The 26,288-nt window shown below is 43.0% G+C and overlaps 1 protein-coding gene across 6 annotated transcripts in view; it reads right to left on the bottom strand.

Annotated features, from left to right (window-relative positions):
* The window catches only part of TEC (tec protein tyrosine kinase), a 74,194-nt gene that overhangs the window by 16,129 nt on the left and 31,777 nt on the right, over positions 1–26,288 (bottom strand). For 5 of the 6 annotated variants that reach the window (XM_081208869.1, XM_081208868.1, XM_081208870.1 and 2 more), the window contains exons 2-7: positions 18,779–18,961; positions 7,456–7,560; positions 6,435–6,516; positions 5,050–5,178; positions 3,150–3,190; positions 1,565–1,740 (exon numbers count right to left, since the gene is read on the bottom strand). In XM_081208869.1, coding sequence (XP_081064995.1) covers positions 1,565–1,740; positions 3,150–3,190; positions 5,050–5,178; positions 6,435–6,516; positions 7,456–7,560; positions 18,779–18,916 — 671 coding nt within the window. In that variant the 5' untranslated portion in view covers positions 18,917–18,961. Of the gene's footprint in view, positions 1–1,564; positions 1,741–3,149; positions 3,191–5,049; positions 5,179–6,434; positions 6,517–7,455; positions 7,561–18,778; positions 18,962–21,106; positions 21,214–26,288 lie in introns of those variants that run through there. The other variant, XM_081208867.1, reaches the window with a different exon arrangement.

Genomic DNA, 26,288 nt, shown 5'->3' with positions numbered 1-26,288 from the left:
TTATGTTTTACATCACTTAGGAGATTTTAAAATACTAAGCAGTAGATAAATGGAAACCATGGACACATACGCCCCTCCCTCCAGAGACATTTTTGGTTGTATCTGGAGATGCTGTCCCCTGACATTTGTGCCATAAAGGTAAAGGTAAAGGGACCCCTGACCATTAGGTCCAGTCGTGACTGACTCTGGGGTTGCGGCGCTCATCTCACTTAATTGGCCGAGGGAGCCGGCGTACAGCTTCCGGGTCATGTGGCCAGCATGACTAAGCCGCTTCTGGCGAACCAGAGCAGCGCACGGAAACACCGTTTACCTTCCTGCCAGAGCAGTACCTATTTATCTACTTGCACTTTGACGTGCTTTCAAACTGCTAGGTTGGCAGGAGCTGGGACCGAGCAACGGGAGCTCACCCCGTCACGGGGATTCGAACTGCCGACCTTCTGATCGGCAAGTCCTAGGTTCTGTGGTTTAATCCACAGCGCCACCCGCGTCCCTATTTGTGCCATAGTTGTTTATTAAAAAATTATAGTTTGTTTGTTTGTTTTAAAAAGTTTCTGTGCTTCCAGAAGCTTCAGGCCAATGCCTTACGAAGATATACAATCTCTAACTATCATTCTAGAGAGCAGCCAAAGTGGTGAGAACAGCAGTTATAGATCATTATCATTTTATCAGCCATTGAAGGGAAACTACAGGAAGAAGAGCAGAAGATCTTCCCTCTCTCTCTCTCTCTTGCATGTGTACTGCAAGCAAGGAGTGGGGTGAAGGAAGCTCCCTTCTGCATCATGTGATAGAAGTCTTCTTTGTGCCAGCGCATCAGCAAACATAAATCCATTCTTAGGTGGTGGCTGCCTTCAGGCAAGTTCCTGGAATGCATGCATGCAAATATGTACACAGGCATGCTGGCACACAACCTTTCGAGGGGTGCTGGCTCTTGAGCGAAAAAAGGTTGGACACCCATTCACCAACAATTAAAATGTTAGTAATGACCATCATAATGTAGTTACATCTATTGGAATCATTGTACCATCCATTTCTGGCAGTATTAAAAAGCTGAAATAATGGTCACATTCCTTTGCTGTCGTTTAGTCGTGCCCGACTCTTCGTGACCCCATGGACCAGAGCATGCCAGGCACTCCTGTCTTCCACTGCCTCCCGCAGTTTGGTCAAACTCATACTGGTAGCTTCGAGAACACTATCCAACCACCTCGTCCTCTGTCGTCCCCTTCTCCTTGCACCCTCCATCTTTCCCAACATCAGGGTCTTTTCCAGGGAGTCTTCTCTTCTCATGAGGTAGCCAAATTATTGGAGCCTCAGCTTCAGGATTTGTCCTTCCAGTGAGCACTCACGGCTGATTTCCTTCAGAATGGATAGGTTTGATCTTCTTGCAGTCCATGGGACTCTCAAGAGTCTCCTCCAGCACCATAATTCAAAAGCATCAATTCTTCGGTGATCAGCCTTCTTTATGGTCCAGCTTTCACTTCCATAAATCACTTCTGGGAAAACCATAGCTTTAACTATACTGACCTTTGTCAGCAAGGTGATGTCTCTGCTTTTTAAGATTCCTTACCCATATTTATCTCTTGCTTTCCACCAGTGAATGTCATTTTTTTCCAGGATGGTATATTCTTGACCTCTTTCCAATCTTAAGTCATGAGGTTCCGTGGGCTGAAAGTCATACATGGCTACTACTATTTCTTCCTCTTCCTCCTCTTCTTCCTGGGGAACAGGGGGTGGGGGCCTTCTCTGAAAATGAAACAAGGTATTAGAAATATTTTCACTTAAAGATTCTAATCGTCATATTTAATTAAGGTTATTGTTCTAGGTAGGGGGGGGAGACTAAATTCCTGGGTTTAATAAATGTCAGACTTTAATTGGAACTGGTATGCTAAAACAAGATGTCAGACCCTTCTGTCTTAAGACAGATCAGTGGGTCTTGTGTGCGACCAACTTCAAAGCCCTTGGAATTAGCATAAATAAAAACTAATTAAGTCAGGCAGACATCTTAAATGGAGACACCTCTTGATCCTAGAAAATTAACATGAGTTAAGTGTTAATTAAGTCACAACCAATTTACTTGGGAGGAAACCTCATGGGGGTAGCGAGCCATTAAGAAAACAGAAGGTTAGCACAACTGTGTTACAAAAGACCTGGGCTTAAGGTTAGCAAGTTTAGAACAGGTAGGATGTGGGGGGGGGGGAGGCAAGCTGCAGGGTGTGGGTGTTTGGTTGCTAAGAATTGGCTTGGGAGTTTTTGACAGAAGAGACAGAAACCTGTTTGCACAGATCTAGCATAAACATATGCCTATGAATACTAACATTTGTATGGAAATACAGCATACTGATCTCAGTAGAATATTTAAGCATAGCATACGGTACAGCACATGACAGTCGGGGTATAATGATATGTTGCCTCAGCAGTTACATGTTTCCAAACATGTGTTTCCTGAGTCCATTAGGAGTTGGAGCTTTTACTCAGACCCCCATTGGATTTGGATTACCAATTATAGGATTACCTGTATTACAACCTGAAATATATAGTTCCAATTACAGTGGTGCCTCACAAGACGAAATTAATTTGTTCCGCGAGTTTTTTCGTCTAGCGAATTTTTCGTCTTGCGAAGCACGGTGTCGGAAAAGTTTTGGAAAAGCTTCAAAAATCACCAAAAACCTCAAAAAAGGCTACCACACCGCGTTCTATGAGTTGCTCCTCGAAGTCAAGTTGCAACTGTATTAACGGTGTTAAGAAAAATGAAACAAACTTGCAAAAAACGCAAGACGTTTTCGTCTTGCGAAGCAAGCCCATAGGGAAATTCGTCTTGCGAAGCAGCTCAAAAACCGCAAAACCCTTTCGTCTAGCGAGTTTTTCGTCTTGCGAGGCACCACTGCATAATAGTACAGAACTGAATGTAAGTTAAAAGCATAAGACAACCCCTGCTGAATCAAACCAAAGACCCATCAAATCTTACAGTGAACAGCCAGATGCCAACAGGAAGCTCAAGCAGTACCTGAGCACAACAACACTTTTTTACTTGTGATCCACAGCAACTCAGAGATAAACCACCTCTGATACTGCTGGTAATACAGCCATCAGACTAGCAAAACCATTAACTCTCATCAGCTATAGCTGCTTAGTGCTCTGAATTCTCTCCTTACCTTACTTTTATCCGGCATTGATGGAGGCAAAGTCTTCATACCTAAAGCAAACCATAGAAATCACAGAGTCTGAATTTAGAGGTATCTGTTAAAGGCTTAAGTATGTAACATCAAGATTTTTGAAAGATCAGAATGGTTGCACTTCCCCTAATCATATCATGTTGCTGATTGATTAACCATTAGAAATGGTTATGGATTAACCAACACAGATGGAAGCGAGCCACAGGATTTCACGCATTCTTTGCCCCCCCCCCAATGTGCAAATTTTCCACACTGGGTCTAACACATTAAGTTAATTTGGCATCAGCATTAACCATCATTGTGGTTGAAAGCAGAATCTGAAAATGTGTATGGTGACACTGTATGGTGTGGTGTGCTGACCATGCTGTCAGAAGAATCGTAGAGTTGGAAGGGACCCCAAGGTCCCTGAGACCCCTGGGTATAGGATGGTATATAAATTCAATCAATCAATCAATCAATCAATCAATCAATAAAAATAAAATAATAAAAAAACACAGACAGAAGCATTTAAACAGGAATAGGAACCTTTATGGAGGTGGCAGCAATCACCCTGGTTATAGTATGAGTCTAAGTAGCTCCATAAATAGTACACAACAGGGATGACCTTAAGGTAGATTGGGATCTGCTGACATATCTCTGGGTGATTTGCACAAGACTGGCAAGACTGTCAATTATTAAACACAAGGGTTGCCAAAGCTGCATCCTTATGCATGGCCACAAAGTCTACGAACCTTCCTGCTCACAACTGCTTTCATCAGAGGTACCGTGTATGACACCATGGACCCGGCGCGAGTTGCATGCATGTGACATTATGCGCACACATTGCGCACGCATCACCGGGAGGAGGCTGAGCGCAGAGCCCAGTGAAGTGCAGTTTCAGTGGTGGCAGGGGGCTCCTCCTCTCTCGTGTTCAGGAGAAGCCAGCCACTGAAGCCGTTCTGCTCTTGGCTCTGTGCTCAGCCTCCTCCGTCCCTCAACAGATATGGGGCAATAAGAAGAAGGAGGAGGAGGAGGAGGAGGTTTGGATTTGATATCCCGCTTTATCACTACCCTAAGGAGTAATCTCCTTTTCCCTTCCTCCCCTACAACAAACACCATGTGAGGTGAGTGGGGCTGAGACTTCAGAGAAGTGTGACTAGCCCAAGGTCACCCAGCAGCTGCACGTGGAGGAGCAGGGAATCGAACCCGGTTCACCAGATTACGAGTCCCCCGCTCTTAACCACTACACCACATGCTATGGGGCGAATACACCTCAGCGCCATAGAGTTGGTGCTCTTGGCTTTCATTATATGATGTCAAGGATCATTACCATCTACCTGCCTCCAAAAGTACATCGAGGGACACGCTTCCCATTTCCTCTTTCATTTTTTGAAAGTTCATATTGGAACCAGAGCAGCTGAACATAAAGAGAAACAACTGATAGGAGAGGAAGGGGAGCAATCTGGGAGGCTGGGAGGAGGGAAACCGAACAGATGGGATAAATAAAAAAAATAAAAAATTGTCCAGTAGCACCTTAGAGACCAATTAAGTTTGTTCTGAGTATAAGCTTTTGTGTGCATGCACACTTCTTCAGATACACACAGGTGGGGTTAGATTCCAACACAACAGCAGCAACTAAAAAGCTTCCCCACTACCACATTAAATTGCTGAAGAAGAATGCTTGGCCTGGTGAGCTTGGTTCTGATACGGATCAAAAAGTCTTGGGCTGAAAATGTGCTCAGAGCTTTTGACTCTTAATTCTTAGTATATGTCTACCTACCTGAGCCACTAGTTTGCAACCTAGCTCCAGTTGGTGTACTTTAGGGTTCCGGGATATGAGGGTGCAGATTGTGCAAGCCTGAAGTCTGGCTACCATGGTACAATAAATACAAGCACTTACCGTTTTCAAAGAGGTTATATTTTTCACATCCAGGCGCTAATTTTTCTGTTTGTCTGCAGCACTGGTAGATTCCATCTGTCCAGAATTTAGGGTGGTACTTAACCATTATATTATTGTTGTTTTTTATTTCTACAAAAAAGTAAAATGCCAACATTTCAGGCCAAAATGCCAATGTTCTGTTAGTAGCTCTGTTCTTCTAGCTTCAGCACTGTTAATATTTTAGCCTAAGAGAACCATCCTTATTCACACATCTCCACTCTTCAGAGATTAAGTACACCTGAACATGAAAAACGCCACCAAAATATAAAATATCTATGCAAACAGGCATTACTCAGACATTATTAAAAGTCAAATGATCTATCATATCATTAACGACCAAATCAACTATGGTAAAATGAAGCTTTGGGCTTTGCTCCGAGTACTTCCTTATTTTGGGATACATTTCTATTTATTTTTTTGGCTTTGCTGCTCTCATATTCCAAAACATAGTAGATAAAGTGGGGATTCTGCACAGTCAAAGACCTTAAATTATGCCTCAACCTCTACTTGAAATTTATACTGAGTTTACACCAATTTAACTATCACAGTTTCTCCCAATGGATTCTGGGAATTACGATTTTGTGAGGTGCTGAGAGTCCTCCATCAGAGATTCCTACTTCCTTACAGGCCCACATACAGGCCCTTACAGGCCTATTCTTAGGATGGAATTAGATGATACTCAGCACCATAGCACTGGGAGTCCTATTTTGGCCTCGTAACATAAACATGGGGCAAGGACTGCTAGGGGAACTACAAGAGAAAAAAATCAATGGGTAGAGGTGCTTAATCCTTTGTCCACTGATTCTCTCCTGCAAGTAAAAAGAATTCGCTGGGACAGTCTTCAAGATCATAAGAAGACCATAAGACAACTGCAGGGAAAATGTTTGCCCTTGAAGAAGGCATTTGCTGGTAGACGCAGGAATGGTTAAGCAGCTTGTTATCTCCTGCATGTACCATGCTCCAACATTAGCATTAACCAGAAGGGAAGTGTTTAAGGAAGATGCATTTGATGGTATCTAGATCTATTCTTAGGGTTCCCAAGAAGAGGGAAATAAATGTTGAAGATGTTGAAATATTTCTTCTTATGAAGACATGACTTGTACAAGTAGTTATGATCCCCTTCTCACTGTTCTACCCCACATAGTTTTCAACTGACTTTTCCTCCCTCCCACCCAGAAATATATCACTAGACGCAAATTGCTATTTTCTGTTTTTAAATAATGGTGGCTGGGGATGCATCAGTATGTACAGAATGCACATGTGAGAAAGTTCTTTGTTAGCCTTTTCGATCAGGGTTCTTTCCTTCTCTCCACTCATATGCAAATGTTATAAACAGCTGCAGTTACCTTCTTTCAAGTTCCTTACCCACTGATCTCTACTGTATGCAGTGGGAGCAAAAATATAAAGTGTGCTGTTTTCATACACAACCTGGAAAGGACGAAGAAGAGAAAAGTTATGATAAGAGTAGCAATATTGGCTGTGCTTTATTGACTACTACAGTGGTGCCCCGCAAGACGAACGCCTCGCAAGACGGAAAACCCGCTAGACGAAAGGGTTTTCCGTTTTGGAGGCGCTTCGCAAAACGAATTGCCCTATGGGGTTGCTTCGCAAGATGAAAAAATCTTGCGCGCCCCCGCGGGTTTTTTTCGCTCCCCCCCTTTTCCTAAGCCGCCTATCAGCTGTTCCGCTGAAAAACCCGCTTAACAGCTGATCACGGAAAGCCGCTAGACCGCTGTAGCGCTAATCAATGGGCTTGCTTCGCAAGACGAAAAAATCGCTAGACGACGAGAATCGCGGAACGGATTCTTTTCGTCTTGCGAGGCACCACTGTATACAGCTCATATCTCCTCAATAAGTGCAAAATTGGTGCTTGGGATCCATAACAGACTGGGCCAGTAAACTAACGCTCAATTCTGTCAAGATGAAGGGACTGTTTCTGATTGTCTCGTTCATCTGCCCAGGTAGGTGGTTTCATCCAAGTTGGTGGCCATCACTACATCTTCTGGGAGACAATTCCATAGTTAAACAAAGTGTTGTATGAAGTACTTCCTTTTGTCTGTCCTGAATCTTCCAATACAAAACTTCAATGAGTGACCCAAACTTCTCTCAACCTTCTCCTTGCTCACTTTCCCCCTTGAACTCACAAACAGGAAATGTTGTGTTTCTCCTTATAGGGGAGTAGTCCCATCTCCTTGATCATTTGGTTTTCCTTTTCTGAACCTTTTCCAGCTCTGCATATCTTTATTGAGGCAAGGTGTACACAGTATTCAAATTTGTGGTTGCACCATAGATATGTATGATGCTATTTTGACACTGATATACCGTATTTTTATGGAGTTGACTGCGTTTTCAACCCTAGAAACTTACCTGAAATGGGTATTTATTTTGACAGGGAATAACTAAAGCATCATTCTTCACGATTTCCACACACTTGATTTTGGAAATGTCAACTGATCCTTTTCGGTACTTTTTCTGCAACATGTCAAACAAATGTGTAATGAGGTCACATTTTTTAAATGCATGAGATTACAGTACAAATTTCAGAGATATTGCAAAATTCAATTTTATGGGCTATGCCAGAAGAGGGCACAGCACAATTCTTGTTCAAGTGAAACTTAACAACACATTGCTCAATGGCTTTGACATTCCTGAAGGTGGAGCACAAATGCATAATAATTACTGATAGCTGTTAACGACTGCAAAAGACAGAAGACACAGTAAAAACCCCTCATAGGGTTAAATTTCTTACTCAGATTATTGAAGTCATTTCTTTGTGCAATTTTCATTACTAGGAGTGTTCTTGCAAGTGACTCCCATAAATTAATTTATAATGATTCATTCTTCAGAGACTGACACAAGTATGTCAAGAAGATTTATGCATACCAATGTCTGATTCACAACTAGTCGTGTGTCTTAACCTTTCATAAGTCAATATTTTAAGCAACGATATTACAGTATTTGCTGTCTAATCATATTAACTAAGTTAAAGTTAAGATTGTTGCTATCGTGCAAGTGGGATTCAATCACACGCCAGAAAATTAAGGTTGCATAATTCAAGTGGGAATGGCAAATTTGCCCAACAAATATTTTCCCCCCAAAAAAGTAATTTTTTGCAGTAAGGAAAGTGAGGGGAAATATAGCCCAAAGTGTGGAATAACAATGGTTTGGTTCAGTGTCACAGACCTTCCTCACAAATTATTTAGTTTGTTTGGTTTGACTGTTTTTGTTTCTTTTTGAAAAATTCAATTAAGAAACTATTAATAAAAAACTAGACCGAATCTTCAGTAAATAGCGGACATAGTATAACTATGAAACAAATTTTGTACAAGTACAGGATGACTGTTCTTTTTGCAGGTCTTCTGGAAGTGATCTAGTTATGAAGATGGAAAGCATCCCTCAAAACAGGCGTAAATTTATATGCTCATAAAGGACCAAAACCAGAGGAAAGGGAAAATAAAAGCTGTTGGTGCACATGTTAACACCCAATTCACAACAAAGAATGGAGCAGTACACAGAATCCTTCCACACAATAGTTTGTGGCAATAAATATGTACCTTTTTCCATTTACTATATACACTTTACATGGCTTTAAAGCGTTGCTCCCGGATATTTCATTTCACCCTTTTAAAAATCCAATGCACATCTAGCAAGAATTTTAAAGAGATAAACGGCTATAAATAAAATCCTCCTGCAAGCAATGCTCTGAAATCTTACGAACCATTTAAAGTCTGTTGTACAACTCCTGCTGTATGTGGGAATAGCTGTTTATCTGCCGGCTGGTGGGGAGTGAGGGTTGCAGCCTGGAGCAGCTTGGCTGGGGGGAAATTCTGGCTTCAGCGTGGTCAGAGAAGGGCAGAACCTCCTCCTCTGCCAGCTGTGCTGGCTGCTGGGGTTCCTCTGTGGTTGCGGCCAATTGCAGGCAAGCTTTGGGGCACGATTTAGACAATGGTCCAGAGGGAAAACTTCTTCCCTCTGGTCGACTCCCTGGCTATAACAGCCAGCCACACCCAGCCCTCAGCCTCAGTCAATGACGCATTGCGTTACTTTGCAGTACAATTCCTGTGTGGGAATGTACACCCAGCAAACATTCGTTTGAAGCGACAAAACGTTCTCCCTGCAGAAAGGCTGTTCACTTCCCACTCTGCTACACTTCAGCACTGTCGTTGAAAAGTCTCTTTGAAAATATTGGTAAACTGCGTTTGTTGCATGCTCAATCAAGAAAATCCAACAAAAACCGTTTAGGAGCAACGCAAGGCTGAGAAGCAAAAAGTGTGAACTCAGTGTTCTCGCTTCACTGCTCAGAATCAGGAAGTATGTCAGGATGCATGAATCTAGATAAAGCTAAAAATACGCATGAGAAACAGCCTACAGTTCTTAAAAATAAATGAATAAAACACCTCAAGTTGTGCACATATCAACACCAGCAAACTTTATGAAAAATGTCAAGCACAACTCTGCATGTTAGCATTGTTTTACTACAGGTCCCGTCCCCCCTGACAAGTAGTTTGGGGTCCAGTCAATCTCACTCCAATGAAAATAACGTGCTTTCTTCCCTTACATGAGCAAATATATGACTATGCGGACCCATCTTTCAACACAAGGGACCTGTGACCCTTTTGAGATATCAACAGCCATTAGCCGCAACCAGCATGGCCAGCTGTCAGAGAAGATGGGAACTGTAGCCCAGCAAATTCTGGTGCGCTATAGATTTCCCAATCTCTGCTTTAAAACACACATGTGGCGGTGGAGTGGGGAAGAGAAAGCTTGCTATTGTTAATGGATGCTTTTATATGGGACAGCAGTATCCTGGGTAAACTTTATGTTGATTTGTCTGCTGAGAAGACTGTACAGTCTGCAGATGACTATGGGGAGTGATCCAAGGCACACTCAAGAAGCACATCCCAGGAGAAGCCCAACGCACACCTGGACAGCTACATATTGAAGAGTGGTGGGCGAAAAAATATTTCCGGCAAGCTGATCTCACGAAGAATCAGCGATTTTATCCTGCTGATGAACTCCAAAGGAGTCCCAGGATATTTTACTGGGATAATTATATTAACGAACAGAAACAGAGTAAAATATGTACAGCATATGTGCTGCCACTCATGTCAAGCCACACACAATGTTCTCAAGAAAGCAAAGAAGATTAATTCCTCACCATGTAGTATTTCCAATATGGCATCCGATATACAATAAGTTACATGCTATTATTTGAGATGGAGGAGGAATTTCCAAAGCAGATTCACCTGATTCAATTCAGGTGAATTATGACCCACACAAGATCAATGGACCACTTCAGAATCAGCAGACAGTCTGGCAGCAACTTTTCTTAGTTTTATTACAGGTGCTGGGTGATCATCCATTGTTAAACTGACAGCTTGTTAATAATCACAGTGGGTTGGTTGGTGCTTCCTTTGTGGGGGTTACCAACTGAAGGTTTTTAATGACTGGCAATGAACCTTCAATGTGTGTGTGCAGGGGCTGAAGGTGGAGAAAATCATTTTATTTTAATTTGAGTAGGTATAGAAGGCTCAGTTCAGACAAGGCTCCCTGCTATCTGAAAGAGTTGCGAATCTCTGTTTACATGATCTACACTCACTAATAATAATAATAATAATAATAATAATAATAATAATAATAATAATAATAATAATAATAATTTATTTATACCCCGCCCATCTGGCTGGGCTTCCCCAGCCACTCTGGGCGGCTTCCAAAAAAATATTAAAATACTATAATACATCAAACATTAAAAGCCTCCCTAAACAGGGCTGCTTTCAGATGTCTTCTAAAAGTCTGGTAGTTGTTGTTCTCTTTGACATCTGGTGGGAGGGCGTTCCACAGGAAGGGCGCCACTACCGAGAAGGCCCTCTGCCTGGCTCCCTGTAACTTGGCTTCTCACAGTGAGGGAACCGCCCGAAGGCCCTTGGTGCTGGACCTCAGTGTCCAGGTAGAACGATGGGGGTGGAGACGCTCCTTCAGATATACTGGACCAAGGCCATTTAGGGCTTTAAAGGTCAGCACCAACACTTTGAATCCTTATTAAATCCTTATTATCAGCACCAATCCTTATTAGCACACAAGAGGAAGGGATTGAAAGAATATGTTTCTGATTTTGAACTACAGATTTCGTGCCACTGGATCTTGGAAAACTGTGGCTTATTTAGATAGCAGTTTATTTCAATGCTGGTTGGAACAACGAAGGCTAAAGCTTAGTTTCACTAGGAACTGTGGTGAGTTTAAAACCAGAAACTTCTAGTTTCTTTCTCTGGTGCATTAAAACAGAGGATTGGGAAGGAAAAGAGCATGAACTCAAGGCTTCACCACAGTGGCCAGAAGGCAAGTGTGAAGGCAAGCCAAAGGAAAACCAATTCAGAATGCCTATTTTAAAATGGCTTTTAGCTCAGGTTTCAGAGCACTCACTGGGGAGGAAAGTCCTAGTAATTAGTTCCTTCTTGCCACCCTGTGGCAGAAATTAACTCAGGTGTCTCGGTGGTGAACTAGGACATACACCCTCTAGCACTAGAAATTATTCTTAGGCACTGATGGGCTAAGCAACAACTGCCTCTTGTATCCAGACCATTTCTTATAAAAATGGTTCTGATCTTCTATCAGGTGCCCCATTTGGTATGGATATTGCGGATATGTTGTTGTTATAAGAATTTTGGTTGCTGTGGTTTAGAGAACCCAACCCACTACCCGTGTTTCCTACTTATACTCACTTCCGCATGCGCTGTTCCTGGCGATCCCGGGATCTCTTGACTGGTTGTTTAAGGCCGGCCTGATTGAGCTTTGCTTCCTCTGGTTAACCCTGGTGGATCTCCAGTTATTTCCAGACCCTGGGATCGCTGGAGGACTGGTGGCTCCTCCTGGCAAACTGCCTGGCGCGCAATGGATCACCAGTCCTTCCTCGCTCCCAGAATCCGGGCAACCAAATGTCCCTTCATGCGTCGCCATCTGTTGTAAACAAAATCTGCCCTTCTTCCCTTATGGGGTATCCAAAAGCCCATATAGAGTCCTTACGTGGGTTCCCTCTTGGTAGGAGAAAATAACAGAGGCCAACCAGAGAATATTGAGAAGCAAAGCAGCTAGTAAGCCTGATCTTTATTGATCTGTTGCAACAGGGTGCTCCCCTCACATACAGGAAAGGAGGAGGACCTAGAACAACGGTGTGCCTGCCCTTATATAGACATTTTAAATTTCCTGCCTTGGAGCTCAAGACCACCCCTCCATACATCACACATACATCACAGAAGGAGTGTAACCCAAGACCACCCCCCACAAACATCATACGTACATCACAGAAAAGGCGGTCTACAACAGAAATTTGAGTGTTGTTGTTTTTCCTGTCTAGCAGGTTTTCTGATAATGCCTTATCTGATTGCCTCTCCTGGTAGTCCGCCCATTCCTCTGAAATGGTGATCACCCACTTCCTGAGATAATGGGAAAGTTCCCCCACCCCCTCCCTCCTTGCAGAGAAAACATTTGGTCAGTTTGGGAGTTAAAATGGTTTCAGGGAGTCAAAATGGTTTCAGGAAGGTCTTCCTGTGCTGCTCCAGACATTGGTATATTTATGAACATTTATTATATATATATATGACCTTAAAATTCTGCTGCTTCCTGGTTAAGTGACTCTAACAGTTAGTGCTAGGGTGAGGCAAGCTAGCTTTGTTGTTTTCCATTCTGTACAGTACAGTGGTACCTTGTTTCTTGAACTTAATCCATTCCAGGAGTCCGTTCAACTCCCAAAACCATTCAAAAACCAAGGCGCGGCTTCCGATTGGCTGCAAGAGCTTCCTGCACTCAAGCAGAAGCCATGTCGGATGTTCGGCTTCCAAAAAACATTTGCAAACCGCAACACTTCCAGGTTTGTGGCATTTAGGAGCCAATTAGTTTGACAACTAAGCCGTTTGAGAACCAAGGTACAGCTGTACTTAAATTCTCAACTGTATTTTTACACTATTAGCCTTTTTCTTAATTGTCTTCTTATGGGTACTATGTTCCTATGCCTAGAATCTCCTTAGGAAATTGCTTCGTTTATCTTGGTGTGGCTTCTTAAATAAATCTAGCTCCAAATTGGTACTTGACTGGTACAATGCTACCAAGTAATTTGTGGGATTGGAGCTCAGAAGGCTTGTCTGTTTGGCTGTTGTTTTCATGAATCCCATGGATTTCCAGAAACACAATATTCCCCTGGCTCAGGTTGGGAAGCAAGCGGGTGGGGGCAGCGCAACAGCTCTACCTTGCAAGGTTGTTTTGGCCCGGTTATTTGGCACCCTGCTATAGTCCAGGGGATTGGCACCCAGGATTTAGGTACAACATTCCTGGGACTTAGTGAATGAAGAAGGGGGAACCCAGGTCTCACTTTGGGGTGGGTGTACTATATATCTACTGCTATTATAAAGACAAGTGATCTGTCACCTGAATGAAAACTAAAGCCCTGGACCAGGCATAGGCAAACTCGGCCCTCCAGATGTTTTGGGGCTACAACTCCCATCATCCCTGACCACTGGTCCTGTTAGCTAGGGATGATGGGAGTTGTAGTCCCAAAACACCTGGAGGGCCAAGTTTGCCTATGCCTGCCCCAGACCTCACTGTCTGGGAACAGGAATGTCTAACGATATTATTAGCCTCTCAGCTTTACTGAAGCATTACTGAACTTGGAGGAAAGTGGACAGATACAATGCACAGTACGGTTATTTCAAGGCTTTGCACTGTTTTGAAAACACAAGAAGATGACAGTGAGAACAGAGCAGCCACTTTTGCCAGCACTAGAGATACAAACCCATTATATATCTGCCTTACTTAATTATGTTGCTGTGTTTACAGTGGATTTGTGTCGCCAGTACTATGAAAACATCAGCTTGGCTAAGCCACTGAATCCTACCTTTGACCCAATTTCATCATTCTTTGATGCAACATGAATCATATATATATTTATATATAATATTTCCCTAACTTTCACCCCTCCATAACTCAAAAACTATAAGGCATAGGAATTTTTAAAATCACATTAGTGACTTTGAGATGTGAGATAATCCAGCACAGCAAATTTAATCAAAATCTGAGATCTAGTAGTTAATCGTAAAAAAATAATAATGTGGTGATCTGTCATGGAACAGCCCCACTGAAGAAGATAATGGTGGTTACCCAGACCTCGCTGATGGTTGTGAAGGAGCCCCCATAACAGCTCAAGATTCAGGGCCCCCATAATGCGGGTCCCACCACTGACTGCTAGGCCAAAATTTACAAAAGCAGCTTTCTATTCATCTCTGGGAAGCCTGTGGTTTTGGTTACTAAGAAACATGGGAGCTCCCTGAAAAAGATCCACCATGATTTTGTTGCTAATTTAAAACAGAAATTGGGGATCAGTGGCCCTCCAAACGCTGCTGCTCTCATTGTGGGAATTAAAGATTCTAGCAACATCTTTATTCTTTTCCTAGCTATGCACTGGATTTCTAGTTTTGCATCAGAATTTGTTTTCAATGAATGAAGAATCTGAGAAAACAAAGGGTATCTTAGCATTGTGCAAAGTGCCTTTCCTCATTACTGGGTAACTAGAACCAACCCACACACCCAGTGCAATGGAGACCTTTCAAAGCCTTCTCCCCATCTGCTTTTGTTGTTGTTGTTGTTTACCAAGGTAATTATCATAGAATCTTCACTGTTCCTTTCCTAGACCAAGCAGTTCCCTTTCTAGACCAAAGGAGGACCATGAGAAAGATAAATGCACAGATTACTATTTGCAAAACAAAAGCAGGTTTGTGGCAGTAAAATATCGGACAGCTGGCTCAACCTGCACTGAACATGCTGACATTTTTTAAGTGACTACGTATACACACTCTGCATTCAGACATTAAGATAAGCCAGATTTTCTGGCTGATTGTGGCTTAACAGGAATGAGCAACAGGCTGCCACAGGCTGCCCTATTCCAGCTTCAATTCTCCCCTGGTGGAAACAGGCTAAACAAACCAGGAAGCCTTGGCTTACCATGACATCTAAAGCAGAGATTGTGGTTCATTGCTCCCTAACAAGCCAAAATCAGAAAGCCAGCAACAAACCACGGCTGGCTTTGTGTTGGCCAGTGACCATGGCTTGTTAGGAAGTCACGAACCACAATCACTGGTTCAGATCAAGGTTTGTTTGTCCCACTTTCACCAGTGGAGTGTGAAAAGGGAGTGTTTGGGCAGCATGTCCTAGCATGCTGCTTGTTCGTGGTACACCATGATAGGCCAGAAAGTCTGGCTTACTGTTGCCTGCAAACGCAGAACTGCGTGAGGGCCTGTTTCAAACCAGAGGCTCTACATCTGCTGTGCTGGTTGCCAGGGAGTTATTTCTACTGGAGAAGGGGGAAAGTGCTTGATTTCATGCTGGAATTGCTTTTAAAGAAAACTACAATGACTGCCACCTTGGATAGAAAAGAAGGATCCAAATATTTTGATTAAAACGCATACGGCTTTGAGACTACAGAACTGGGACAGCATCTGTCAAACACCAGCATTTCATTGAGCTACACTAAATCCTCTGAAAAGCAGGACCTATGAAATGCTTTAGCCAACAGAATCCTATACATGTCTCATCCTTACATACAGGAAAGCAGGCATAGGAGTGAACCCTCAATACCTCAAATCAGCATTACCTTTTCAAAATCTGCAAAATCACTTTCAAGCCTCTGGTTTAAATGGCTCTCACATTATAACAACACACAGAGTCCATCTGCACCAGCACAGCTCTGCTTAGTTGACATAACAATTCTTTTTCTTCACAATTTAAAAATGGATTTGTTGTCTTAATTCTCCAGAAAACATGTTTCCTTGCTCCTCAGCCTCCCAATACGGAACTACTGACATCTGGAAGATACCATACACATTTAACTTAAGATGCTCTCCCCACCCCATGAAAAATTAAATCCCTTGTGAATTTTTAGCTTTAGTTTCTTGGTCTTGGGTTGCATCCATCCAACCAGGCACTGCTCAGCACAAGCTCTTACATCAATGCCCTTGTGAAGTTTCAGTACTAAGTAATCATTTTCCATTTTGAAACACATTTTGCATACAATAATGTAACTGCACAAATGAAGAATATACTGTGTAGGTATCCCAGTTGTCCCTGCTTTTTCTCTTGTACTTTATAGTCTCAGTAGTTCCCCAGTTTCTTCCTTAGTTTGTACTTGAAAATACTGCCAGTGCCAACCAATCAGGGATTACCAGTGCCAATGTCCACATACCATACACAACTGGAGAGAGGTCTAGAGCTCACAGTGTCAGGGATGCCCACAGTATACTCCCTGCACTCACACGGTGACATCAAAACACTCCCAGTTCATCAACCCCACTAGTATAGCCATCAATAGGTTCTGGGGTACTTCGGTATTCACACTGAGGCTGTCTTGACTGGGCTGTCTTGTGGCTTCATGGCCTCCATGACAGCCATGGGGCTGTCTCAAGTGGTCATTGGGCCAACGGGGAAAAAGCATCCCCTCAATTTATTCCATGCCTCATGTGAAGGGCAGCAGTCCTGGATATTAGGCGGAAGGGTTCAAATTACCCCACTGTCATGGTCAGTCCACTATCTGGTGAAGTTCAGGCTTGCGATTCCAGTCCCCCTGCCCTTGCTAGGGTGTTGAACCCATTAAGGTGATCTGCCCCAGAAATTTATGGGATCCAATGGACTCCTGAATGCTGTGGAATAATCAAGCAGAGAGGGGAAGAAGGGGGAACGGCCCATTTGCCACTATCCTTTCCATAGCAACGCAGACCACGCAACCCACAATTTAAACGTTACTTAGGGTTTGTAAGGCTCTGTGGGTTTTGAGTCAGGACATGCTTTTCTCCAGTGCCTTACCACGTCTGCTGAAGGAGTTGCGGGCTGTACTGTACTACCCAGTGATGCGTTTAAAGTCCCACAATTGCGAGCGCTGTTGAAGTTGGCTATAAAAAGCCTCCCCTTAACCTTCTGTGAGGGACGCGGGTGGCACTGTGGGTTAAACCACAGAGCCTAGGACTTGCCGATCAGAAGGTCGGCAGTTCGAATCCCCGCGACAGAGTGAGCTCCTGTTGCTCGGTCCCTGCTCCTGCCAACCTAGCAGTTTGAAAGCATGTCAAAGTGCAAGTAGATAAATAGGTACCGCTCCAGCAGGAAGGTAAACGGCGTTTCCGTGCACTGCTCTGGTTCACCAGAAGCGACTTAGTCATGCTGGCCACATGACCTGGAAGCTGTACGCCACGACTGGACCTAATGGTCAGGGGTCCCTTTATCTTTACCTAACCTTCTGTGCCCTGATGGAAGGCAGAAGTGAATAAGCCCAGACCTGGGAGCCCATACCACCAGTTCCTAAAAGGACCACCAGTCCTCCTGAGGGAACTATCCTATAATTTGTAACATTTGCTTCTTTGTTTTTATTATTTAAACTACCTTGGCTGCTTACTGCTCTTCCTTCATGCTCTGCCACTTGGTGCCTTAGACTACACTGCTTTCCTTTACCCTCGTCTAGCTTCCTTCTACCTGACCTTAGGATTCCAACCGTGTTACCCATTTGGGATGTTGACTCTCAACGAACCCTGGCAGGATTTACAGTAAATGCGTCACTGACTGACCTGTACCACTTCACTTTGGCGCAGTCCTGTAATGCGGTCATGCAAGATAAGTTCTACGTCACATACAAAGTGATTTCACAACGCATAAATGTTACAGCCCCTTTTTTTAAAAAATGATTTTAAGAAAATGATATTCAACTCCATCTAGTTCTTTCCCCCCATAAAACAATGCAGTGAATCAACATGCCACTTCCCTATTCTACCCCCTGCCCGCTACAAATTCGATGCTCAGTCCTTTGTTCAGGGCAGCTGATTTTGCAACAAGCAAAGCATTTTCCAGCTTTGTCAGTGCAGTCTAACTCATCTCACACAGACAGAGACATACCTCAGCTTCCTTGTACCTTGGCAAGGAGCTGATCGGCACCTCCAAAACCAGGAGAGACTATGGACCAGAAACTTTAAACATTTGCTTTTTGTCGCCTTTTGTGCCAGTGACTTCCTCCATGGTCATTGGGGTCAGATCTGGTCTGCTCCTCCTCCCCTTCTCCTCCATCAGTCCATCTGCCTCCCTTCCTGCTTTCCTCCCTCCACTTGCTGCTTTTCCCTCTGCCTCCTCCCTTCCTTTTTCCTCCTCCTGCAACTCTCCATCTTTCTTCCCTCAATGGATTGCTACTCTGATGTGCAGCCTCCCTGGGTGCTCCACTCACACTTCGACCAAATGGAGAGGGGGCCCTGGAAGGCTGCTGTGACAGCCCACACCAATGACTGGATTCCTCCACAAAGGTGCCTGTGCACCTTGCCTGGCCACCCAGAGCCATGGAGTAGCAGCTCAGGGAGTGGGGCAGAAGTGTGGGCAGTAGGAGTTCTAGCCACTCCAAGCCAGAGTGTAGAGGTGCGATTTTTGTGTGCCCGCACTGGGCCTGCATCCTTGGCAAGCGGCAACCTGGCTAACCCCTAGGTATGCCCCTGCACACAGAAGGTAAACTACTAAGATAAAGGTTATGATCCTTTCATCCGGTACCAACTGCATGAACTCAGTATGACAAGTAGCAAAGTTCAGCATCATAAATATTAAATCAGCAGAGCAAACATACAATTACCACCTCCAATACACAAATTGGCAAAAAACGAGCAATTTAAACCAAGTTTCCTACCTCTGCACGACCTTCATAATATGCTAACATGGATTTTGTAAGCACAAAAAGCCTCTCTTTGTAATTTAAAGGAGATGTCCTTTTCTTTTGTTGTGATCTTTTAATCAGAATCTCTTCCAGGATAGTGTTCATATTCATTTCAGCCACTTGATCAATCTTTCCCCAGCCATTGAAGATGCAATCCTGTTAAAAAGAATTTGAAAGCAAAGAATTATGTTGGTGTCATATTTTTCTGTAACATAGTTTGCCTTCTATTTACTGCTATGCATCTATCAGTTCACTATGCAAAATGCAGTGAAATTGCTCTTCTGACACAGTAACCCAGAAATCTAGAAAAGTTAAACATTAGGCAGAAAGGTCAACTTTTACCTTAGCAGAGGTCTGCAATGGCATGTTACCTCTAACTGGAGACCTATACTCAGAGGGTATGAAGCACAGCACATTTCAGCTGCTTTAGTGTTGAAGATGAGGTTAATATTGCAGAGAATAAAACATGAGAGCACAGACTTAATGTGCTCGACAGTCATACCTCGGGTTACAGACGTTTCAGGTTGCACATTTTTGGGTTACGGACGCACCGAAACCTGGAAGTACCGGAACGGGTTACTTCCAGGTTTCAGCAATCATGTTTTGCGCATGCGCAGAAGCGCTGAATCGCAACACGCGCATGCGCAGATGCGGCGCTGCGGGTTGCGAAAGTGCCTCCTGCACAGATCACATTCGCAACCAGAGCATCCACTGTATATTAAATGTGTTTTCAGGCAGAATGGAATACAGTGGTGCCTTGCAAGACGAAAAGAATTCGTTCCGCGAGTTTTTTCGTCTTGCGATGTTTTTCGTCTTGCGAAGCACGGTCCGTCGCAACTGCGCCTCTTCAAGCGGCTTTTAAAAAAAAGCGCAAGACGTTTTCGTCTTGCGAAGCAAGCCCATAGGGAAATTCGTCTAGCGAAGCAACGCAAAACCGAAAAACCCTTTCGTCTAGCGAGTTTTTCGTCTTGCGAGGCATTCGTCTTGCGGGGCACCACTGTATTGTTTCCCTGCCCCCTACCTCTGCCCCCAAATGAATACCTGCTAGCTTCCTGCTGGAGGTCACGGTAGGAAAGGGATTGCACAAAACTGTATTATTTGTTGGGATTCATTTTTGTGTGTGTGAGAGAGAGGAGAATTTGAAAGTCATATTTTTCATCTCTAATCTGGATACAGTCCACTCTATTACCTCAGCATTCCAGCATCTCATTCTGCAGCATATGTGGAGCCAGCCATCATTAGCTTCCTTTAAAAGAGAAACTGACAGAAGATAGATGGTGGTGTATGTCTGAGTGTCTCGCCCTTGTATGCAGCCCACACACAAGTCTGCTTGGTGATTTCAGTTTTTTTTAATGCTTTCAGAAACTACTTTCTTTAAAAGAAGACATGCTGTTACACAGTACCAATCTTCCCTAGTTTGTATGGTTTAAATAAATTTTATATATTTATATAGTTTTAATTCTATCAACTTCTGGGTGCGGGATATGTCCTACAGGCTAGAAGTGCCTATACTATATTCCATTACATCTATGATACATTTATAATATTTTGCTAAACAATATGGTCTGCAATATTTGCATCCTCAGGTACAATTGCCTAGAGCTGTAGAACATGGAGGGAAATAGTTAAACAAGGCGAGGAACTGATCATCATCTTTCTTAAAAGAACAGCTTAAATGAAGATGTCGTCCCCCCACATGCACACAGTTAAAACAAAAATCTCAGGTTCATCTACATGTAATAAAAGGTGTGGGATTCAACTAAGTTTTAATCAGAGTATACGCATTGGGGGTAAATGGACCTAACTTAAGTCATGTTTGTTAATTTCAATGGATCTACTCTGAGGAAAATTTAGTTGAACACCACCCAAATGAAACAAAAAGTTCTTTTCCAAATATAGCATTTGCCTATGGAACTTATTTCCACATGACCGTAAGATGGCTGATTATTCATAACCTTAAAAGGTTATGATTATACTTGGATGGCTTTATCAGCAATGGTTTGCCATGACGATCAAACCCACAATATATCCAGAAGCAGTAGTCTTCTAACCACCATACTTCGCACTTTGACAATAGGAAATGGACATCAATCTCATGACCTATGTATGAAGCCACCTGAGCATCCTGTCTGGCAACTGTTAAAGTGCAAAATACTGAGGTAATGGGTAAGTAATTCAGCTTGGCATTTAAATTCTTATATCAAATCAGTGCCACAACTTCCATTGCAACTTTTGATGTTAAAAGAGCTGAACATTTATAACATTTTTACTTCTTAGATTACCCAGTGCAGCCAAACTTACCTGCATAGACAGAGTCCAGTCTTAATATTTCTGCTTTTAGTGTAGCTCCCTGCTGAAAAGCTCTCCTCACACAGCAGCAGTATGTTTTAATAACATCCTATAGAAACTGAGAGGCGAATGGCTCATCTCATTTGCAATAGCTGTGGGAGTTCCAGAGTGTGACCCGCCCCGAATTTCCTTAATTCCCAGCTCCACCAGCCCTTGCTTGGCCAGTCTGACTAGATGAGATACTGACAACCACAACTAGAGATGTCAGAGAGAGTTTCAGATGTTCAGCTTCTCTGGCTGTTGGAATATTTATGCCTCTTAACTTTCATTTTGTTTGTAAAAGCAACATAGTATGAACACATATCTGGTGCAAGTTCCATAGGTGAAAATGTAATAGTGAAGCATCAGTTATACAGATAAATACATTTGGGTGTGCCAGTGTGTATCAAACTACAACAGATAGAAAACTGAAAGGTGGTATGCATGCAGCCCAAGATACAATGGTACCTCGGGTTACATACGCTTCAGGTTACAAACTCTGCTAACCCAGAAATAGTACTTCAGGTTAAGAACTTTGCTTCAGGATGAGAACAGAAATCGGGCTCCGGCGGCACGGCGGCAGCAGGAGGCCCCATTAGCTAAAGTGGTCTTCAGGTTAAGAACAATTTCAGGTTAAGAACGAACCTCCGGAACAAATTAAGTACTTAACCCGAGGTACCACTATATTCTGAATACAGTCATACCTTGGTTTTCAAGGAGCCTAGTTCTCGAACATTTTGGCTCCCAAACGATCAAACCCCGGAAGTGACTGTTCCAGTTTTCGAAAGTTCTTTTGGAAGCTGAACATCCAACCGGGCTTCCAATTGGCTGTAGGAGCTTCCTGCAGCCAATCAGAAGCCGCGCTTTGGTTTTCGAACGTTTTGGAAGTTGAACAGACTTCTGGAACAGATTCCGTTCGACTTCCAAGGTACGACCGTATTGAATATCTTCATAATGGTTCACCTGGGCTTAGTGAGGTGTGCACTTCATACTTAGAAGTAATCATCAGGCTACTTGAACACTTGGAAAAACAACAGCAGTCACCTTGCATCAAGGGCCAGCAAGTAACACAGATCTTGCCAAATGTAAATAAGTTGGATTTACTAGTGATTTATATAGGGTTGTGTCCAGAGGTTGATTTAGGGCAGCGTGACCGGTTTCACCACACTGGGCGCTGAGCCTAGGGGGTGCTGCAGGGTGCTGCAACTATGTCATAGTGAACTGAGCAGAACGGAAAGCGAGAGGTGAGGAGAACTGAATTTTGGCCTCTCACAGGGCGCCGCTAAAATTTCAAAGATCAAAGTCCACCCCTACTGTATCCAATGAAATCATTCCTTCTGTGCAAGGGCTTCCAACTTGTCTAATGGACCTTAACCTTTCTTTCTTTCTTTCTTTCTTTCTTTCTTTCTTTCTTTCTTTCTTTCTCTCTCTCTCTCTCTTTCTTTTTCTTTCCCTCCCCAAAAAAACTGCTCTGGAAGGTAGGGGAAAACCCCAGAACAGATCTGGAGGCATGTGGAAGAGGGGTGAGAGGGAGGGGAAGTTTTGTTGCAGAAGTCCATGTGCGAACAGAGTGACTTCAATGGATACAACCCACAGTCTCTCAAAATGAGATAATACTACTGCGCTCCCTCCTACCCCTTCCTTTCATTAACCTTATAGTAATATAAAAGTAAGTTATGCATACATGAACCTAAAGATTCTCATCTGTACATCTAAAAGCCTCAAAAATAATCTTAGGACACTCATTTTCCACACAGGAAATTTTAACACTGGGCTGCTGAATAATCTGAGCTGCACAGGATGAGTCAATGGCAAAATCAGTTCAGGTCCTTAAAACATGGTCTTCTTTTTTTTCTTCGTTTTGTTTTATTGATAATGTATATGTGCTTTTAGATGTTGGATTAAAATAAATTTTTTTAAAAAAACAAAAAAACAAAAAAAAACATGGTCTTTTTGTCTCTCACTTACAGCAATCTATGAACTGCGGCGAAAGAAATTATAAGAAAAATCAAACAGACTCGCTTGTGAAGACGGAAGAAGAACTTTACAATTCATGTACCAATTAATACACAGAAATCAGCCCAGATCAGCATCAAATTCACTGTCTTTCAGCAGCTACAACCACTATCAAACAAACAGGCAAAGGCACCTTTGCTCACTTGCAATCAGGTTTAATCTTGAAGTCGCAAACAGAGGACTCTGGACCAGATCTGACCCATGGAAAGACATTAGATAGCAAAATCTCAGTCACCAACATAAAGTAGCAGAACTTCACCACCTTTGCGCCCTTTTCAAAGCGGGACTTCAGGAACAAATTGCTGCTGATCACAGGTTTAATTAGACTGACTTGAAGGAGGCAGCCATCGCAAGTTAGAAATGATTAGGCTTATTGCAAAGTTGAGGAAGGGATGATGATAGCTGGAATAGCTCAGTCGGTAGAGCGTGAGACACTTAATCTCAGCGTTGTGGGTTCAAGACCCACCTTGGGCAAAAAGTTCCGGCATTGTAGGAGGTTAGATTGGATGACCCCTGTGGTTTCTTCCCAACTCTACAATTCCGTGATTCTATGAAGATGTCTGTAATCACGGTTCAAGCATATATTTAATTCTTAATGGAAATCTCGTATATCTGTAGGGATAAGAACACAGACAACTATAGAAATATATTCAGTGGTACCTCGGGTTACATACACTTCAGGTTACACACTCCGCTAACCCAGAAATAGTGCTTCAGGTTAAGAACTTTGCTCCAGGATAAGATCAGAAATCGGGCTCCGGCAGCGCGGCGGCAGCAGGAGGCCCCATTAGCTAAAGTGGTGCTTCAGGTTAAGAACAGTTTCAGGTTAAGAACGGACCTCCGGAATGAATTAAGTACTTAACCCGAGGTACCACTGTAAACAGTACACTGTTATAAGATTAGTCCTACAGAAAACAATGTTTCTCTTTCTCCTTAAGAAGATGTTAAATACAAAATGACTCTTTGTGGTGACCAAAACGGGGTGGGGGGGAAATGCCCAAAATCAATACACCCCCTTCCAAGAGGTACGTTTATACTGCAAACAAACCAGGTGAAGGAAGCCAAAACAGATGAAGTAGCTAGTACAAAGCAGTGGGTCTGCCATGTCGAAATCCTGCTTGATCTTCAGCAAGAATAGCTTCCCCAGTTATCCAATCAAGTAGGTCACTGTAAAGATACTTTGCATATAATTTGCTAATTACAGGTAGCAAGCTAATTGGTCTCTATAACTAGCCCTTTTTGACTACCGCTGTGGCCCAAACTTCAGGAAATAACTCGGATGGATAAATAAATGAGAGTATTACTGCCAGCAGGGAGGCCCACCAGTCAATGTTAGATTTCAACCGTTCTGGGAGCAAATAGTCTAAGTCTGGTGCTTTATTATTTTTAAACTGCGAAATAAGGTTATTGACTTCAGTTAGAGATACTGGAGGCCAGTCTGGTAAGTTTTCCAAAGATTCTGCTATTTGGTTGACCTCATCATCCCACCCAATGATAGAGTGACATTTTGACACTTTGGCACCCTATCTGCAAAATTTAACAATTCCAAAATGCAGGCGCACTTTCACTTTCGCAAGATTGAATGCACTGCCTTCGGCTGTACTAGAGGGCCGATTTCAAAAAATTCCACTGGAAAAACGGTTATGTTCATGTGGAGGTGGCAGTATTGAGTCAGTACCACATGTGTTTCTGGCTTGCACTCTTTACAAAGATTTGAGGAGTGAGATTATTACCCTTCTATTATTGTCCATGCCGGGTGCTCAGCCATTGCTACTGTGTTCTTTCTTTTAGCAGATCATGATGACCAGGTGACAGCAAAAACTGCAAGGTTTTTAGTGGGGGGCGATTAGAATAAGATCCGTTATTTGATTATTGATGTACACCTCCAAAATGCATTTTGTATAGTTAAGTTTTCACCTCTGTCTTCAGTACATTTCATTTTATTGCCACAGCTAGTGGCTGATGCAAAATAAAGATTCTTCTGAATGAAGTAGCTTAAAATTACCGCACTTTTTGCTCCATAAGACGCACCTGACCATAAGACGCACATAGTTTTTAGAGGAGGAAAACAAGAAAAAAAAATTCTGAACGAAACAGTGGATGTATGATTTTTGTGGTTCATGCTGTGGCCACAGCCATGATATGTGATTTGACGGTGAGATTGGGGTAGCCCAATGCAAAAATCCTGAGGATCCATGTGCTTTTACCTCCCCGCTCCCAGGCAGCCTCCTTTATCTCTAGAGTCCCTTATCCCTCCCAATTGCTTGCCGATCAGCTGCTCAGCAGTTTTGTTTCAACACCCCCTTCCCTCTTTCTAAAAAAAAAAAAGGCATGATCTGCTTTTCGCCCCTGGGCAATTCGGCTCCAGGGACCACGCATTCGATCCATAAGACGCACAGACATTTCCCCTTACTTTTTAGGAGGAAAAAGGTACGTCTTATGGAGCGAAAAATACGGTAGTTTAATATTACTGCTGTGTTCTCTGCATAGAAGCAAAACTCTGCACTAGTGTGTCAAATTTAGCAACAAAAGCTGGATGCTGCCATAGCTCAGTGGTAGAGCATCTGCTTTGCATGCAGAAGGTCCTTGGTTCAATCTTCAGCATCTCTAGGTGGAACTTAGAATATTTCCTGCCTGAAATCTGTGTAGTCGGTGTGTTCAGTACTGAGCAAGATGGTCCATTGGTTTACTCTGTTATAAGGAAGCTTCCCATGTTCCTATAGCCAGCATGAATCATGCAAATCTGGCACCGAGGAATGACTTCCCTTGTTTTGCATAATACCTTCTACAATTTACTGATCTGCATAATTTTTGCTGCTTCTGCTAACTGATGAGAAAGAAAGACAAGAATCTATGCATGGCACTAATCCCCACCACCCCCATGCCTTAGGGACAGAAACACTGCCAAGCTGAGCAAATTCCAGAACTATACTGAGAATGGGTAAGGAAAAAATGGTGGGTTTTGGTTACAGAAATGGCCATCGGCATAGAATCTGCTATGTTCAGTTGTCTTTGGACAAACCAAGGTGTTCAAATATTGTGCAACGTGCACAGAAATCAACTTTTCACTGCATATAAAAGGTAAGTATAAATCATAGTTATGACTGCTGATTTCTGGGGCATTGGAAAACAACTTTTG

This window comes from Podarcis bocagei (assembly GCF_964188305.1).
Source record: "Podarcis bocagei genome assembly, chromosome: 9".
Classification (NCBI taxonomy): Eukaryota; Metazoa; Chordata; class Lepidosauria; order Squamata; family Lacertidae; genus Podarcis; species Podarcis bocagei.
Note: the sequence above shows the minus strand (reverse complement) of the source record. Positions and strands in the feature narration are given on the sequence as shown.